The 17,500-nt window shown below is 42.7% G+C and overlaps 1 protein-coding gene across 1 annotated transcript in view; it reads left to right on the plus strand.

The window, feature by feature from the left end:
- The window catches only part of LOC138950260 (uncharacterized), a gene marked incomplete at its 5' end in the record, with an annotated part of 34,206 nt that overhangs the window by 16,677 nt on the left and 29 nt on the right, over window positions 1–17,500 (plus strand). The window contains 1 exon segment of the mRNA XM_070322009.1: window positions 14,920–17,500. This exon segment is cut by the window's right edge and continues 29 nt beyond it. Coding sequence (XP_070178110.1) covers window positions 16,975–17,500 — 526 coding nt within the window.

Raw genomic sequence — 17,500 nt, forward strand, 5'->3', positions numbered from 1 at the left:
GTTCATTTTGAATGAACATTTTTCTTGTGTGTGTATGAGATTTGTGTGAGTCAATGTGTGTGTGTGTGTGTGTGTGTGTGTGTGTGTGTGTGTGTGTGTGTATGTGTGTGCGTGAGTGTCTGTTTGTATAAGAGAGAAAGAGAGAGAGAGAAAGAGAGAGAGAGAGAGTTAGTGGGTGGGAGTGTGTTTGTGCGTGTGCGTAAGTGTATGTGTGTGTGTGTATGTGTGTTTGTTTGTAAAGGTGTGTATGTCCGTCTGTCTATATGTGCGTATGGAGGTGTGTTTTGTGTGTATGAAGTGTGTGTGAGAGAGTGAGTGAGTGCGTGTGAGTGAGTGTATTTTTGTACGTGTGTAACTTGAGGTGTGTGTGTGTGTGTGTGTGTGTGTGTGTGTGTGTGTGTGTGTGTGTGTGTGTGTGTGTGTTCGTGTGTGTGTGTTTGAGAGAGAGAGAGAGAAAGAGAGAGAGAGAGAGAGAGAGAGAGAGAGAGAGAGAGAGAGAGAGAGAGAGAGAGAGAGAGAGAGAGGTTTGTCTTTCGCTGGGGTATGCAGTGCCTTGGCGTTGCACATCTACTTAATTTGTATTTTTGACTAAAATATTACATTTGACACATATCTCGACAAGCATTGTTAACCTCGACCGGCAGCGCGGTCACGGAGAACAAAGATTGCCTCGATTTATGTATTAAGTCAAATTTTGGTCAAAAATACAAATAACGTTTAATACATTGGATCCAACTAGCTTTGGGAACCGATAGCAGAAACGCGAGATGTGGGAACAGAAACAACAACATGTGGTAACAGAAACACACGAAAAGTGGGAACAGAAACAACGAAATTTGGGAACAGAAACAACAACATGTGCTAACAGAAACAACAACATGTGGTAACAGAAACACACGAAAAGTGGGAAAAGTGGGAACAGAGAGGGCGATAACGACCAAAATGTTGGAACAGAAACAACGAAATTTGGGAACAGATAGTGAAACAACGAGAAGCGGGAACAAGAACAAGGCCCATGTGTGTCTCCTGCCTCCGAACACACACGCTACAGAGCTCGACTCGATGTGCGCAGTTTCGTATAAAAATTATTTTCCAAATTTCCCCACTGTGTTATATAAAATAATCATATTATGAAAGCACATACATTCTTATCTTAGTTGTTATGTATTCATTGTTAGCATACATCGGCATTATTCATGTTTTACTTTAAACGCAATCATTGTTATTTATAGATCACAGGCACTTGATGTAAACTTGTAGGTCACACACGTGTAAATGTTGTGCCCAGTCCTTGTTTTTGTTTCTGTTATTATTTTAGTTAGCAGGTCTAGTTGAGCACGTATTAAGTATCATGTACCCACTAGTCATTGTGCATTTTAGTTAATGGACTGATGATGTCATTTGTATGGAGTCGACGCACGTGCGAGGATATGTATGTGTGGGAGGGGGGGGGGGGGCGCGGGAGATGGAAGCTTGCTGTATGTTATGTAATGTATATATTGTGTGTGATACGTGGAAATGTGATACTATTTATTTGCATGTATGATACAGGTACAAATGTGATAATTGTAGGCTTATACTAGTGATTACTGTGTGTGATACATGAAATGTGATATGAATGCTGTTTTTATATGTTATACTCTTACTTTCTCCCAAGCGCAAGACAAATTCTTCTATGAAAATTGAAGCCAATAAAATTTGAGTTGAGTTGAGTTGAGTTGAGTTGAAATGAGGGAACAGATAACGGATAAGTAAGATGTGCGAACAGAAACACCGAAATTTGGGAACAGAAACAACGAAAAGTGGAACAGATAGGGAAACATCGAAATGTGGGGACAAAAACAACGAAATGAGGGAACAGATAAGGGAAAAGTAAGATGTGCGAACAGAAACACCGCAATGTGGGCAACAGATAACGGAAACTGACGCGAGATGTGGGAACAAAAGCAACGACATTTGGGAACAGAAACAACGAACAGTGGGAACAAATAGGGAAACATCGAAATGAGGGGACAAAAACCGCGAAGTTTGGGAACAGATAGCGAAACAATGAGATGCGGGAACAAAACGAAATGTGGGAACATGCTAGCAAAACAGCGGGGATTAAATAAAGCCTGAGACCTTGTCTAGTGCAGCCGGCCCTTCACAATTTGAACTAGTGATCTCGAAGCGATTTTGTGTTGACTGAAGCGACACTGGCACTCTTCGACCTCAGCTGCCGCCCTTCCTTTTTCCTAGGGTTCGAAACCCCTTCCCTCCCACTTCCCTTATTTTTGTTGGTTTTCTTTACATCTCCGGGACACCGCCCTTTTGTGTCCCTTTGCTTTTTCACTCATCGCCTTGTCATGTTTTGTGTTGACTCGGCATGAGGTCTTCCACTGTGTGTGTGTGTGTGTGTGTGTGTGTGTGTGTGTGTGTGTGTGTGTGTGTGTGTGTGTGTGTGTGTGTGTGTGTATGTGCGCGCGTGCGTGCGTGCGTGCCTGTCTGTCTGTCTGTTTGTCTGTCTGTCTGTCTCGGTGTCCCTGTGTGTGTATCTGTCTGTCTGTGCGTGGTGTGATTCTTCGGCTCATGCCATTGCTATGATCCTCTGTCGCGTGCACTGAGAAACCTGAAGTGCGCGGGTTCCGGTGCACTTGCATGGTGGTGGCGTAATGGATAGGACACTGAGTGGTCACAACAAGGAGCTCGTGTGGAAAGTTTGCCTCACTCAAAGCAAGGGTATTCACTCTTTCACAACCCATAGAAACCCGACAGAGTTAAATTTCCGGAGTTTGTCTATTGTCACATAGCACTTGTTTTCCAACACAACAATTTTACACCCTCGGAAATGATCGGCTTGCGGGGACTGTGAGGCTTACACGATCATGCTTGTCCGGACGTTGAGCACCCGTACGTGATGAAACGTACAGTTAATTTCCGTTCCCGTGTGGGTCTTGTTTGTCAAATAATTATGTGTGACGAACGTGCGAGTAAAGATGGTCGATGTGGCCACTGCAAACAGGCGTTTCCTGAAATTGAAAGAAGGAGCGTCAGGCAAATGCGGTTCTTTCCTCATATATGTACGGCTATTTCCTCACACTTACCCCGCAGCGAGCGTCTTCAGAACTTATACAAATTTCAAAACGATTGTGATTAAGGCCTTCTTTAATTGAGATCCAAGGTGACTTTGCAGGAAACTTAGCGCGCAGACTTTTTACAAAAAATAAAGTGCAGCGAGCTTCGTGAAGTACATTTCGCGAATATAGGTGCATTTTTTTTTTTAAAGTAAAGGGTTCGTGTACTTTTTCCCGTTAGACTTCTCACCTCTGTTCGTGTCCCTGAGTTCATCTCGGAACTCAGAGTCTTCAAGTCAAGATAGTTTATTGTGTTCCGGTCTGTTCTGTGCTGCGCTGCTTTGTTGTATTATATATGTGTCTGTTCGTTAGTCCGTTACGTCTCTTTGTTTCTGTCTTTCTTTTTTGGACGTCGTTTTTATCAAAACAAATATGTAACGACTTCACTTTGCAGTGCACAAGCGAAGTCTGACACAAAATATGCTTACTACAGTCGCAAAAACATATTTACTCCTTACGCAAATACATGAACTCTCCACCGTCGTGCGCGACAAACGCGTGAAAGTTATGTAACCTACGTCAGAGGAAGTTTTAAAATTTACCAACTCAAGGAGAAGAAATAGAAGAAGAAGGAGAAAAAGTAATTGGTTTTTCTCTGACGTGTGACTTAGCGTCCAAGGAAATCGAAATAGCGCATCTTCGTGCTTGGCTGACTGCCATTTGTGTTTGTGAATAAACCACATTCCAGGGAGCAAAGTGAGTAAATATATTGTGACAAGCGGAAAATATGGTCTTTGTAAAACATTGATAAACGTGGTCAAAATGAAATGTGATTGGATGGGAGGGGGTTTGGTGAACCGGGTGTTGAGTGAAGAGCTATAGCTGAATTGTTGGCGAGTTGAAACATTTGGTTTCAACAGTATTTTTTTCACATACATACTTTACAAAGCCGTGGAGTGTATGATATGAGTTGAACCAGTTGTGAATAGAGAGATAAATACATTTCAACCTATGTTCTATGCTTACAAGGAAAACCCAACAACACACTTTTTTGAGGTTTTGTTTTAATCCCGAGCGGGATTTCGGACTCATCACCAGTAGCACTTCATTAATGTAAATAAACTAGGACTTTGTACCGTAAATATATCAACTTACTCACAATGCCACTTCTTGTCTGTGATCAAAACAAGTAAACCTGTGACTTAGCGCACAGAATCCTTCTCAGCTACAGCCATGTACTTTTGTCATACTGAACCTTCTTTAGAATAGATTCGCTGAATGTTTTTAGTTTATTTTTTTGTAGAGTCTGTCTTTTTTTTATACAGTCTTTTTATAAGTTTATTTGCTTACTTTTCCTCTGACTTGTATGTGCAGCCGTCGTGCTTTATCTCGCGTCGTTTACTGTTTACGAGCCGTTAAGTCGAGGGGTAGACATTGACTTGTTCTACTTTCAGTGTCTTATCTTGCCTATCTTCGCACACGATACCTATTCTCGTGCTATAGCAGGCACCGTTGTAAAGGGTTGTGTGTTGTTTTATTGCTCACTGTATCTCGGCATCGGGTTTGTGTGGAGTTGTGTTTGTACGCTGAGGTAAAATGCATTGTAGCAGTGACCTTTTCTTCATTTCAATATTATTAATTTTATTTTCTGGTTTGATATTTATTTTGTTTTATTTCATTGTGTGGTGGGGTTTGTTTCACAGATGCGCAATTAGTGTATTTTTGATTTTTTAAATCTTTTATGCACGTACATAGTGTATATATTAGCACTGCACCTACTAATCCACACCCATGACTCTCTTCCCACACTGTGTTAAGAAAATTTTCTTCCCGACGCTTCCGTCATCTGCTTCAGGGGAAATTCAAAGAGGTTGGTGAAGCTATTTATCTCTATAAATGAAGTATTACGAAGTGTTGCACATCGAGATAGGTCAGGTTAGTTCTGTTGGTGTCTATACTTAATGCCAATGGGTTTTTCGGGTTTGTATTTCGCGTATTTTACCCGTGAATCGGCCGAATGACGGACCCGTCGCTGCACAGCTGCAAAGTTTGTCGCTTCGAGCGCAAAATCGTGAGGAAAACGCGTCTTGTAAGTAATGCTAATACATTCTACCAAAACCTAAACATGTCTGCACCAATCCTGCCAAGTGTCGTAGTTGTAGTCCCCCGCAAACAGCTGTAATCGTAAGAAGAATGTGATCATTCCTGCAGATTTGTGTGTCGTGCACCCGATTTGACCGAATTTTAGCGTGTCGTACACCCGCTGTGGCGTTTTTCACGTCGTGACGTCCACCCGATGCTCACGTTCTGTGTCGTCTCTCCGATCGTGCACTTACCTTTTGCACATGACCTTTCTCACTTGTTACATTGTGTCATTCCCCATACATAAACACGAATTACATGTATAGCTTTGTTCTTTTGTATTCTGACTGGCATGGAGTCATTTTCAGACACAGTCATGGAGATGACAATAGCCGGATCTTACCACCAATGTGGATAAAGACACCTTGGTAAGTACTCTTAGTCTCGCTTACCTTTCAACCATTGCAAAGGGGTGTTGGGGCAGGAATAAAGTTATCTTCCATCCAGGCCCCACAGTTGGGTTGACATGACAGTCTAGGATAGATACGCTGCACTGTGCGATGCAGGTAGCTGGTATGCCCCTGTCCAAATGGATCTTTAAACATCTTACAGAAGTTACACTGATTATAAACAAAGAGATTTTTGACTCACATGCGAAGCAAAAGTGAGTCTATGTACTCAGCCTAGTCGTTCGTCCCTCCGTCCGGCCGTCTAGTCCCAAAAACTTAAACGTTGGATTTTTTCTCAGCCGCTATGAAGTCTATCAGCGCCAAATGTGGCATGATGGTGTATGATGACAAGACCTTAAAAAAACATACATAGTGACTTGACCTTGCTTCAAGGTCAAGGTCACGGGCCTTTAAAAACAGTTATTTTTCACATTTTCCCAATTTTCTCCCAAGTTTTTGAAAATGTCGACCCGAGCTACAAGTGGTATATAGGGCATAGTGAGCCCTATCTTTTGATACCAGTTTGGTTGACCTTGCTTCAAGGTCAAGGTCATTTTGACCCCTCTGAAATGTGTCCAAAACGTGACTTTACCACTAAATGACAATGTCTCTTGGTAGAAAGTGCCAATAAACACCAATGTGCTTCCTATCTGTTGAATTGATAGCCATGTCTTGTGTGACCTTGACCTGGAGTCAAGGTCATGTGGTGTATTTTGGGTGGAAAAATGTGTAAAATAGTTCTGAATGTATGGTGTCATTGCCAGCTTCAGTTGTTTGACTTTTAATATCACCTGAAGGTCAAGGTCATTTAAAGGTGCATACTCAAGTAGATGCAGACATTGGACAGCCTTTCGCCACATGGCGGCGTAGCTGTTCACGGTGCTTGAAGTGTGCAAAACACACCTTACAAGAACACCCTGCCCGTGTGTGATGGTAACGGACATGGTCACTCAGAAACCTTTTTAGTGCAAAGGTCTTGCCACACTGGGTGCAGGCCACCTCTTTTGGTTTCCCTTTGCACACATGCTTTGAGGGGTACAAGCTTTTAGGACTTGCATAAGATCTGCCGCATGAATCACATGAATAAGGCTTAATCTTGTCATGCTTCACGTTGCGGTGTGACGTCAGATCAATTTTTTGTGAACTTTTTGTCACATATGGTGCATTCATGATTTGTTTTTCCTTCACCATGATCAAAGCGCTGATGAGCCCACAAGGTGCGGTAATGCTTGTAAGTTTTACCACACTCGTGGCACTGGTGCACTGACTTGTCAGCCGAGGCCTCCATCTTCTTCTTCATGGGTGTCTTCTTCTTCTTGGGCGACTTTGGCTTCTCTGTCGAAGGCCCAGCACCATCGTCAGCAGCTGTCCACATACAACAAGATACAAAAAGCTTGTGTTAGTCTAACCAGATCGAATGTATATAAACATTATTCAGGTACAATAGTCCGTTGTTGCATTGTAAAACTAACATGATCAGTACGCTTTCATATTATCATAATCAAGCGTTGCCAATACCTGCACACGGACAACAGCTACAGTCAACTGGTGGTAATGGATGGCTCACACGTTAATCCTTATTGTCAAAAAACGATAACAATGTTGTAGCTATAACCTATTGACATGAGGTGCAGCCAATCGCTGCTTTCAGCTGTCAGTTCAATAGGTTTACAGCTACATCATTGTTGTCGCTAAACCTGAATTTTGACAAGAATCGACGTGTGCAAGAATCCACGTGTGAGCGGCCCATAAACATGATCCTGCACAGGCTTACATAATAATAAAATATAACTTACATGTCGATTTCTCTTTGGGTGTCGATGTTTCTTTGGGTGTCACCTTTGCCTCCTTTTTCTGGAGTTTGGACTATGTCCAGGTAACTATCCATAAATTCAGCGGATAACTCCGCTTCTTCTTCTTCCACAACTTCCATGACCTGATCCATGTTGTCCCTGAAAAATCACTCCAAGACGATCAGAATACAAACAAACAAGGTCATGTGCAAAAGGTAAGTGCACGACCGGAGAGACGACACAGAACGTGAGCATCGGGTGGACGTCACGACGTGAAAAACGTCACAGCGGGTGTACGACACGCTAAAATTCGGTCAAATCGGGTGCACGACACACAAATCTGCAGGAATGATCACATTCTTCTTACGATTACAGCTGTTTGCGGGGGACTACAACTACGACACTTGGCAGGATTGGTGCAGACATGTTTAGGTTTTGGTAGAATGTATTAGCATTACTTACAAGACGCGTTTTCCTCACGATTTTGCGCTCGAAGCGACAAACTTTGCAGCTGTGCAGCGACGGGTCCGTCATTCGGCCGATTCACGGGTAAAATACGCGAAATACAAACCCGAAAAACCCATTGGCATTAAGTATAGACACTAACAGAACTAACCTGACCTATCTCGATGTGCAACACTTCGTAATACTTCATTTATAGAGATAAATAGCTTCACCAACCTCTTTGAATTTCCCCTGAAGCAGATGACGGAAGCGTCGGGAAGAAAATTTTCTTAACACAGTGTGGGAAGAGAGTCAGGGCAGTGTAATCATTAACATTATAACTCTTTTAGTCTTTGTTTGTGACACACGTTTGACATTGTTTGCAACAATGAAGTAGCTAAAACCGAACATCACCAACGTTCAATCCTGCCCGTACGATTAATAAATGATGTTGATAAGCAATGGACTAGAAATTAAGACATACGTAGCTTTTCTAATTGGTCTCTACCACTACTGATCATCAACTCTTTAAAGGGACATTCCTTCCCGTGTAAAGAGTTCTGCTCGCCAGCAAGTAGTCAGGGTGTGTATTTGTGGTATGTTACCAAGAATCAATCAATCAATCAATATGAGGCTTATATCGCGCGTATTCCGTGGGTACAGTTCTAAGCGCAGGGATTTTATTTTTATTTTTATTTTTTATTTTTATGCAATTTATATCGCGCACATATTCAAGGCGCAGGGATTTATTTATGCCGTGTGAGATGGAATTTTTTTTACACAATACATCACGCATTCACATCGGCCAGCAGATCGCAGCCATTTCGGCGCATATCCTACTTTTCGCGGCCTATTATTCCAAGTCACACGGGTATTTTGGTGGACATTTTTATCTATGCCTATACAATTTTGCCAGGAAAGACCCTTTTGTCAATCGTGGGATCTTTAACGTGCACACCCCAATGTAGTGTACACGAAGGGACCTCGGTTTTTCGTCTCATCCGAAAGACTTGCACTTGAACCCACCACCTAGGTTAGGAAAGATGGGAGAAAATTGCTAACGCCCTGACCCAGGGTCGAACTCGCAACCTCTCGCTTCCGAGCGCAAGTGCGTTACCACTCGGCCACCCAGTCCTTGAATGGTATTATCTCTTATCTATTGTGATAATTATACTTGTTCGCTTGCACGGGAACGACTGCACCTTTAAGAATACGGGTATTGTGACACTGCATAGGATAAGAAACAGGCGTTGTCAGAACAGAATCTGATGGGACCAACACGTTTTCAGTCTACACAAAATCACACTCACAAAAACTGACTAGACTGTCAGTGCTTTGTGTGAGGATGAAAATAGCATTGTCTGGCAAAACTGCATGCAGAACCTCCAAGGTATTATTTTTTATTGCACCAAAGTGGCAAAGAGAAATTGGAGACACAAAGAAAGGAACGGGGAAAGAAAACGAAGGGTAGAAAAAGAAAGAGTTAAAATAGAAGAAACGAAAAGGGAAAGACAAATTGTTTCATTCTTTGTTTGTTTTGTTTTTGTTTTTGTTTAAATGTCTATGCTTTTATGTGCGTGTTCTGTTTCAGACTTTATGATCAGTGCTTTTTAATTGCCCGACTTTTGTTTATGTTTGTGAAATGTTTCAAACACATCAAAACTCTAAATCATTAACACTAACAACCCAACAATCAATGAGACAGTGACTTTCATTGAAAGCATGTACCTGTGCCTGGTGTCTCCACTTTCATGGTGTATTGATGAAAACCCTGAGTGGGACAGGTATCCTAACTGTATCAGAGTCTGTAAATTAATTACATTTCCCAAAAAATGCTTATTTCACTTGTGTGTGACATCATGCAGATCAGACTAATTGGAGAATGGATTTAATTTTTTTAATTTTTTCCCATCGTTGGGAATTCTAACGAGTGAAGATAAAAGCTAAAAGTTTCTACAAGGGAGACGGGAGTTTCTGTGCCAACAAAATCGGAGGGGGGGGGGGGGGGGGGGAGGAGGGAGGAGGAGGATGCACGTGCAAACCTTAACGCGGCACCAATGCTAAGATGACAAATGACTAAACGCGAACGTGCTATTCGCAGTAAAAAGACCGTCGTGAACAGTTTTCAAGTTACAAATCTATCGTGGTTGATATTAGGCCAAAAAAAAAATTGTCTGTTTCTGGTCACCCGACCGACCCTAAATTTCGGCGCCGACCCTAAACTTTTTTTTTCCAAACTCAAATTTTTTTTATTTTTGGGGGGGTGGTAAAGGACAGGGTGAGAAAATGAACAACAAAAACGTGTGAAAACGAAAGTCCGCTGACGATTTGTAAATGTGTTGAGTGTCTTGTCTCTATGTATAGTAAATCCAGTCTCTTTGCGCGATTTTTAAAGTTAGTTTTATTGGTCTACATTTGGGGTAAAAAAAAAAAATTTAAAAAAAATAAAAAATTTAAAAAAATCCCTACCTACCGACCCTATTTTTTTTAGCCGTGTTACCAGAAACAGACAAATTTTTTTTTGGCCTTACGTCTGTGGCACAACATTTAAAAATGTACAAGTATACACGTTTGTGTGCACGTACGCCTGTACACGCCGTCACTACCAAAACATGGCGTTAGTCAAACAAAAACAAAACAAACAAGTCGCGTAAGGCGAAAATACAATATTTAGTCAAGTAGCTGCCATTTTTCAGCAAGACCGTATACTCGTAGCATCGTCAGTCCACCGCTCATGGCAAAGGCAGTGAAATTGACAAGAAGAGCGGGGTAGTAGTTGCGCTAAGAAGGATAGCACGCTTTTTTGTACCTCTGTTTGTTTTAACTTTCTGAGCGTGTTTTTAATCCAAACATATCATATCTATATGTTTTTGGAATCAGGAACCGACAAGGAATAAGATGAAAGTGTTTTTAAATTGATTTGGACAATTTAATTTTGATAATAATTTTTATATATTTAATTTTCAGAGCTTGTTTTTAATCCGAATATAACATATTTATATGTTTTTGGAATCAGCAAATGATGGAGAATAAGATAAACGTAAATTTGGATCGTTTTATAAATTTTTTATTTTTTTTTACAATTTTCAGATTTTTAATGACCAAAGTCATTAATTAATTTTTAAGCCACCAAGCTGAAATGCAATACCGAACCCCGGGCTTCGTCGAAGATTACTTGACCAAAATTTCAACCAATTTGGTTGAAAAATGAGGGCGTGACAGTGCCGCCTCAACTTTCACGAAAAGCCGGATATGACGTCATCAAAGACATTTATCAAAAAAATGAAAAAAACGTATGGGGATATCAATCCCAGGAACTCTCATGTCAAATTTCATAAAGATCGGTCCAGTAGTTTGGTCTGAATCGCTCTACACGCACGCACGCACACACACACACACACACACACATACACCACGACCCTCGTTTCGATTCCCCCTCGATGTTAAAATATTTAGTCAAAACTTGACTAAATATAAAAATGAACTTAACTGAAGGCTTGATCAGCTCAACAACCACAAAGCTTTCGGAATTCAGTACGACAGGAGCTCAAGTTTGTCAACACGACGTCTTAGCCCTTTCTTTGCCCTCTGCACAACTCGAAAAATGTGTCTTGCGGCCTTGACCAAACGTCACTCGTGACTGTGGTCAGAAAACACACAGAGACTCAGATTCAGACACGGAGGTCGGCAAACAGACAGAGACACGGAGGCAGACAGGCTGCACAGATGCACACAAACACAGACAGACAGACACAAACACACATTCATGCCGGCTCAGCCACAAACACAGACGGACACACACAAACACACACCCATGCACACACAAATAAACACAGATAGACACGCCACTCACACACACACACACACACACACACAAACACACACACACACGCACACACACACATCTACACCCACACCCCTGCCATATATAATACACGGAGCTGTTTCCCAACTCCATTAGAAATTTTGTGTGTGAAAAAGATTTTAAAAAAACCCGCCTGGTTGAGAAAAAAACCACCCGCCTGGTTGAAAAAAAGCAGAAAAAAAGCAGAGGGCTTATGAGCAATCCGCGTGCACACCACGCGGCATCCCAAAGTCAAGATTTCTCCCGCCTGCGTCCGTGGAGGTTTGTGGGAAATGTGGGGATTATCGGACTGAAGTGAGTGGACAGTCCGGCTGAGAAACTTGACTGGGTCTGGAAGGAGGATTTGCCCATTTGGCTGACGAGCCTATTAGGCGTGGCTTTGTAGTGTGTGTGTGTGTGTGTGTGTGTGTGTGCGTATGTGTGTGTGTGTGTGTGCGTGCGTATGTGTGTGTGCGTGTGCGTGTGTGTGCGTGTGTGTGTGTGTGTGTGTGTGTGTGTGTTTTGTTATTGTTGTTGTTTTATTGTTGTTTGGTATTTCCTTGTAGAATTTCCAGTGGCTTTTGTTTCGGTTCAGCTTTCAAAGGAAGTAATGAACGCGGCCTCGGGTAAGGACCACATAATTAAGTGTTAGCAAAACTTGAAGAGAAACTTGAGTCTCCAGTGGCGTGGAAGGTTTTGAAATTAGTGAAGACGTTGAGGATAATCCTGGTTGACCTCTCTGCACACGCACTGCAACCATTGTTGGTATCTTTGCAGCAAAATCTGTATATCTGCCAGTCTGTCTGTCTTTCTGTGCGCTGCACGTCTGTCTTGCCGTCTGTCTGTCGCTTCTCTCTCTATGTCCGCATGTGTCTTATGTCTGTCTGTCTGTCTGTCTGTGTCTGCCTCTCTCTCTCTCTCTCTCTCTCTCTCTCTCTCTCTCTCTCTCTCTCTCTCTCGAGCGCGCGCTCGCTCTCTTTCTTTTTCATATAAGCCTATACTGTTTTCAGTTTCACGTCGAGTGGCAAGCACTAATGCTGAATGAAGCAAAAAAGCATGTTACAAATTATTTTTGTGTAGCAAGCACAAGAAGCTTTCTTTGACAATCCGCTTAGTTTACCCTGTTTGTGTACCTTTCCTGTTGAGTCCTCTCAGTTTCCCTGGTTTACTCACCCTCCTCCTCCCCCTCTCTTTCTCTCTCTCTCTTTCTATTTCTCTTTTTCTCTCTGTCTCTCTCGTTGTTTTTTTGTTTGCTTGTTTTTGTTTTTGTAAGCTGACGCATCTGTATATCGCGCAGTTTTGGAAGCACTTTTACTGAATGAAGGGCATCCTTCTTTGAAAATTGCAGATTTCAAATATTGGTTATGACTGCTGATGAGTTTGCCATAAATTCGGGACATCCCTTCACGAAAACCGCAAATATCAAGAATATGCGATACTGATATTCATGTGCGAACTCTCGCTTTGAGAAGAAAAACAAGTCGCGTAAGGCGAAATTACTTCATTTAGTCAAGCTGTGGAACTCACAGAATGAAACTGAACGCACTGCATTTTTTCACAATGACCGTTGTACGCCATTCGTGCAAAACGCAGTGAAACTGACGAGCCTATTTAGCGCGGTAGTGGTTTCGCTGTACGGCATTGCACGCTTTTTCTGTACCTCTCTTCGTTTTAACTTTCTGAGCGTGTTTTTAATCCAAACATATCATATCTATATGTTGTTTTGAATCAGGAACCGACAAGGAACAAGAAGAAATTGTTTTTAAATCGATTTCGAAAATTTAATTTTGATCATAATTTTTATATTTTTAATTTTCAGAGCTTGTTTTTAATCCGAATATAACATATTTATATGTTTTTGGAATCAGAAAATGATTAAGAATAAGATGAACATAAATTTGGATCATTTTATAAAAACAATTTTTATTTACAATTATCAGATTTTTAATGACCAAAGTCATTAATTAAGTTTTAAGCCACCAAGCTGAAATGCAATACCGAAGTCCGGCCTTCGTCGAAGATTGCTTTACAAAAATGTCAATTAATTTGATTAAAAAATGAGGGTGTGACAGTGCCGCCTCAACTTTTACAAAAAGCCGGATATGACGTCATCAAAGACATTTATCCGAAAATTGAAAAAACCGTTTAAGGATATCATACCCAGGAACCCTTATGTAAAATTTCATAAAGATCGGTGCAGTAGTTTACTCTGAATCGCTCTACACACACACACACGCACGCACGCACGCACACACACACACACACACACACACACACACACACAGACAGACAGACACACACACACACACACACACACACACACACACACACACACACCACGACCCTCGTCTCGATTCCCCCTCTTTGTTAAAACATTTAGTCAAAACTTGACTAAATGTATAAAGCTAACCGTGTGCTAATATCCTAATAATAGGTTCGTTCCTGATGTGTACAAAACGTAATAAAACCCTATAATAATATGCTCGTGTCATAAATATTCGCGAACTTTGGCTTTGATTGAATGTATGTGCCCTCAGAACATGTTCTGGTCTGGTATATATTAGAAACGTATATACCCTATTACAGTGCCGCCCTGATATGGCCCTTCGTGGTCGGCTGGGCGTTAAAGGCATATGTACGCGCTCCCGTGTTTACAAAGTGTAGTTTGCCCATAATCGATGTCAAACGCACCATAAGACCATATAATGACGATATGTCACCATGCGGGGACCATAATACATGGATGTCAACAAAGCCGCGGTGTTAGCTCCCTTGCATCAACGTTACATGTGTTGCCAAATCTATAAATAGGACGATCCAGATCAAAATGAAAATTAACATATCTCAACATTGAAGGGGTCCTAGACCACAATATTTTGCAGGGAACTTAATTTAGCATGTCTCCAGCTGTTGGTAAAGCAATTAGCGTGTATAGTCATCGAGTACATATGCCTTTAAGCAAACAAACAAACAAACTAATACAGTGAAACCTTTATTTAAAGATTCTCCGTGTTCAGACTCCCTCCATTGAGACCTGATTGTTGCTGATTTTCACTTTACATTTTTACCACATTTAGTCCTAATTTTTTGTACATATTTTTTGAAGGTCTTAGAAATAGATGTACCTCTGTGACATAATTATCAGTGTGTTGTGTTTGCAAATGTGCTTTGACAAAATGTGTGATATGTTCGTGTGTGGTGTGTGCAAACGTTCCTTGACATCTCCATAACCTTATCCACCTGCCGTGTTTCAGGTAGCGGCGGCCATGTGCGGCGGCCATTCTTGTATCATCTGACTGGAACCTTTCTGACGTTGGGTTGGTCAGCCCAGCGGATCAGACCAACGCCCTATTGATCCCTCCTTTGACATTTCACACTGGACAGCAAAGACCAGCGTCCAGATATTATCAGTCCACCAGAGGCCCCGGGGAAGATATTAATTACTTTGTCTTCCCTTGTCTGCAAGCAGAAACCAACGAGAGGACATTTCACGCTAGGCTATACGTACCAGCATTCATTTCTTCAAGAATTTCAATGTTTCATTCCAACCAGTGAAACCATCGTCTTGAAATGCTGCGTCGAAAGCCGGCGCCGAAATCCGAGACGTATGATTAAATTCTATTTCTGTTTGTGAAAGCAGTTTTGGAGAAAGGAGATCACTCTAAAATGAAACTGATGCCGGCAAGGATACAAATATTTGACGGTGTGACAAAGTTGGTCGAGGAAAGTTTAAGTGCTCAAACTAGTTTTCTAAGAGGTATTCACATAAAAGGAGGATTCGTGGGTTCAAGACGAAGGTGTGTCTGTGTTTGACTTACTTGACTTATTCCTGTAGACTCCCTGTGGAGCATAGGGCCGCAACAACTGTGTCTGTGTTTAACGCACGTGAAATGTCATGTGCTAGTTTTAAAACAAGGTTTTAAAAGGAATCGGGAATAATTATGTTTGCAGAGTTTTACTGATAACTTTTCTTCGAAAATACATTCACGTCTGGTTTTGGAAACCTGGGAGTATTTTAAAACAGATGAACTACCCTGCGCAAAGTTTTGTTTTTCAAACTGGAGTCACGGAAGACATTACATAGAGTAACACTGATTGTCGAAACCTGTTGAAAGCTTGTGATAATAACTGCACCGCGCATCAAACTGTGATAATAGTTTGGAGAGGAAGATATAAAGAGGAGAGAGAAAACGCCCAGTTGGGAGCATCATCGATTTTCTCTTGTGTCTCGGCGGAAGTGAAGGGAACATTTTCTGGATATAATTTGATGTCAGGGCAGTTGCAGCGCGGACGAAAAAGAAACTGCTGACATCTGCGTCCGCAGGAATCAGAGTCTCCCGTGAGGATACAGCAACAGGCGACGAAGAGGAAGAAGCTGCAGAAACGTGTCTTGAAGACCGCGCTGAACTTGAGTTTTCTTTTCTTTCTTTTTTTTGATTGTTTGTTGTGCTTGTTGTGATTTCTTCTTCTGGTTCGCCTGGTTTGATTTTAAGGAGCGTTGGAAGTGCCAGCGCGCAGTGTTGGAAGTCCATGCTCAGGCAAAGAAACAGCAGCGCTTGCAGAGTTGTCGCTTCGTTTGTTCTGAGTCTGAGCTCCGTCTGACTAGTTTAAGGCAGTGGAAATAGGTAACTGTGCTCGGCGTATACGAAAGGCTTGGTCGTGTAGAAGCTGAGGATCGTGATAGACCAGTCTCGGTTGCTAATTAGTGCTGCTTAATCAGTACAGCAATCGCCTCAAGGCGTACGAAGGATTGGTGTCAAGTCTCAAGGCTTGCAGGGAATAATCAATTCCTTCAGAGAATCAGGTGTCAGACTTAGACAACGCGGTACCGATCCATACACCTTTCTGAAAAAGACTGGTCTTCAGTCCTTGCTGTATAGTCTTCACACCTAAAGCCGTTAAGTAAGATCGCCAGAAGGTTACAAACTTGGAACCGTCAGGTAAGATCTTCACAGCGATAGAAGAATCTTGACACAATCAAAGCTCCAAGGTCGTGTTAAACGACTTCAAGAACGCTTGGATTTAGTTCACAACAACGACAACAACAACAACAGCACCAGCTGGAACAGCAACAACAGGTCGCCGAACAGCAAGACAAACAACGGGCAACAGCCACAGCGACTGCGTGACAAACATTTACATAAGCGACAGCTGAACAAACAGAGACCACTTCGCTCACAAGCACCGCCAAAACGGCGACAACAGCAACACTATCACCACCACCACCACTCCCACTGTTATCGGAATCAGCACCAGTACTAGCAGCGTGCCGACTGGCAACAGCAGAGCGACTAGCACCACCGCGGTGGATGGTAGTGTCGTGGATGTGGCCCGGCATCATGAACTGCTCCGACCCTCCGGAGTACGACATGCTGGACTCCCTGCTGGCCGTCCAGCAACTGGTCATCTCCGCCGTCATCGTCACCGCCTTTGTGGCCACCAAGACCCTCGTCGACAACTTCAGACGACGCCAGGCCAAGCTGACCGCCGTGGTCGTGGGCGCCGGCCCCGTGGGGCTCTCCACGCTGATGGTGGCGGCACGTAGCGGGCGCGTGACGCGTGTGCTGCTGTACGAGGAACAGAGCAAGATGCAGCTGTTCAACCAGCCCCACCAGATCGCGCTCGACTCCCGGAGCGCCATCTTCCTCAAGCGGTTCGGCGTGGACTTTGACAACATGGAGGGGTGCTGGGACGGAGGGTGTTTCTTCACCAGGCTGGGGGTCTTCCAGGAGTACATGCTGTCCATCGTTTACCGCCTGCCTGTGCCGGTGGAGGTCCGCCTGGGGACTAAGGTGAGTCCGTGTGTGGTGAGTGTCGGGATGTGGTGTGTGTCGG

This window comes from Littorina saxatilis, linkage group LG1, assembly GCF_037325665.1.
Source record: "Littorina saxatilis isolate snail1 linkage group LG1, US_GU_Lsax_2.0, whole genome shotgun sequence".
Classification (NCBI taxonomy): Eukaryota; Metazoa; Mollusca; class Gastropoda; order Littorinimorpha; family Littorinidae; genus Littorina; species Littorina saxatilis.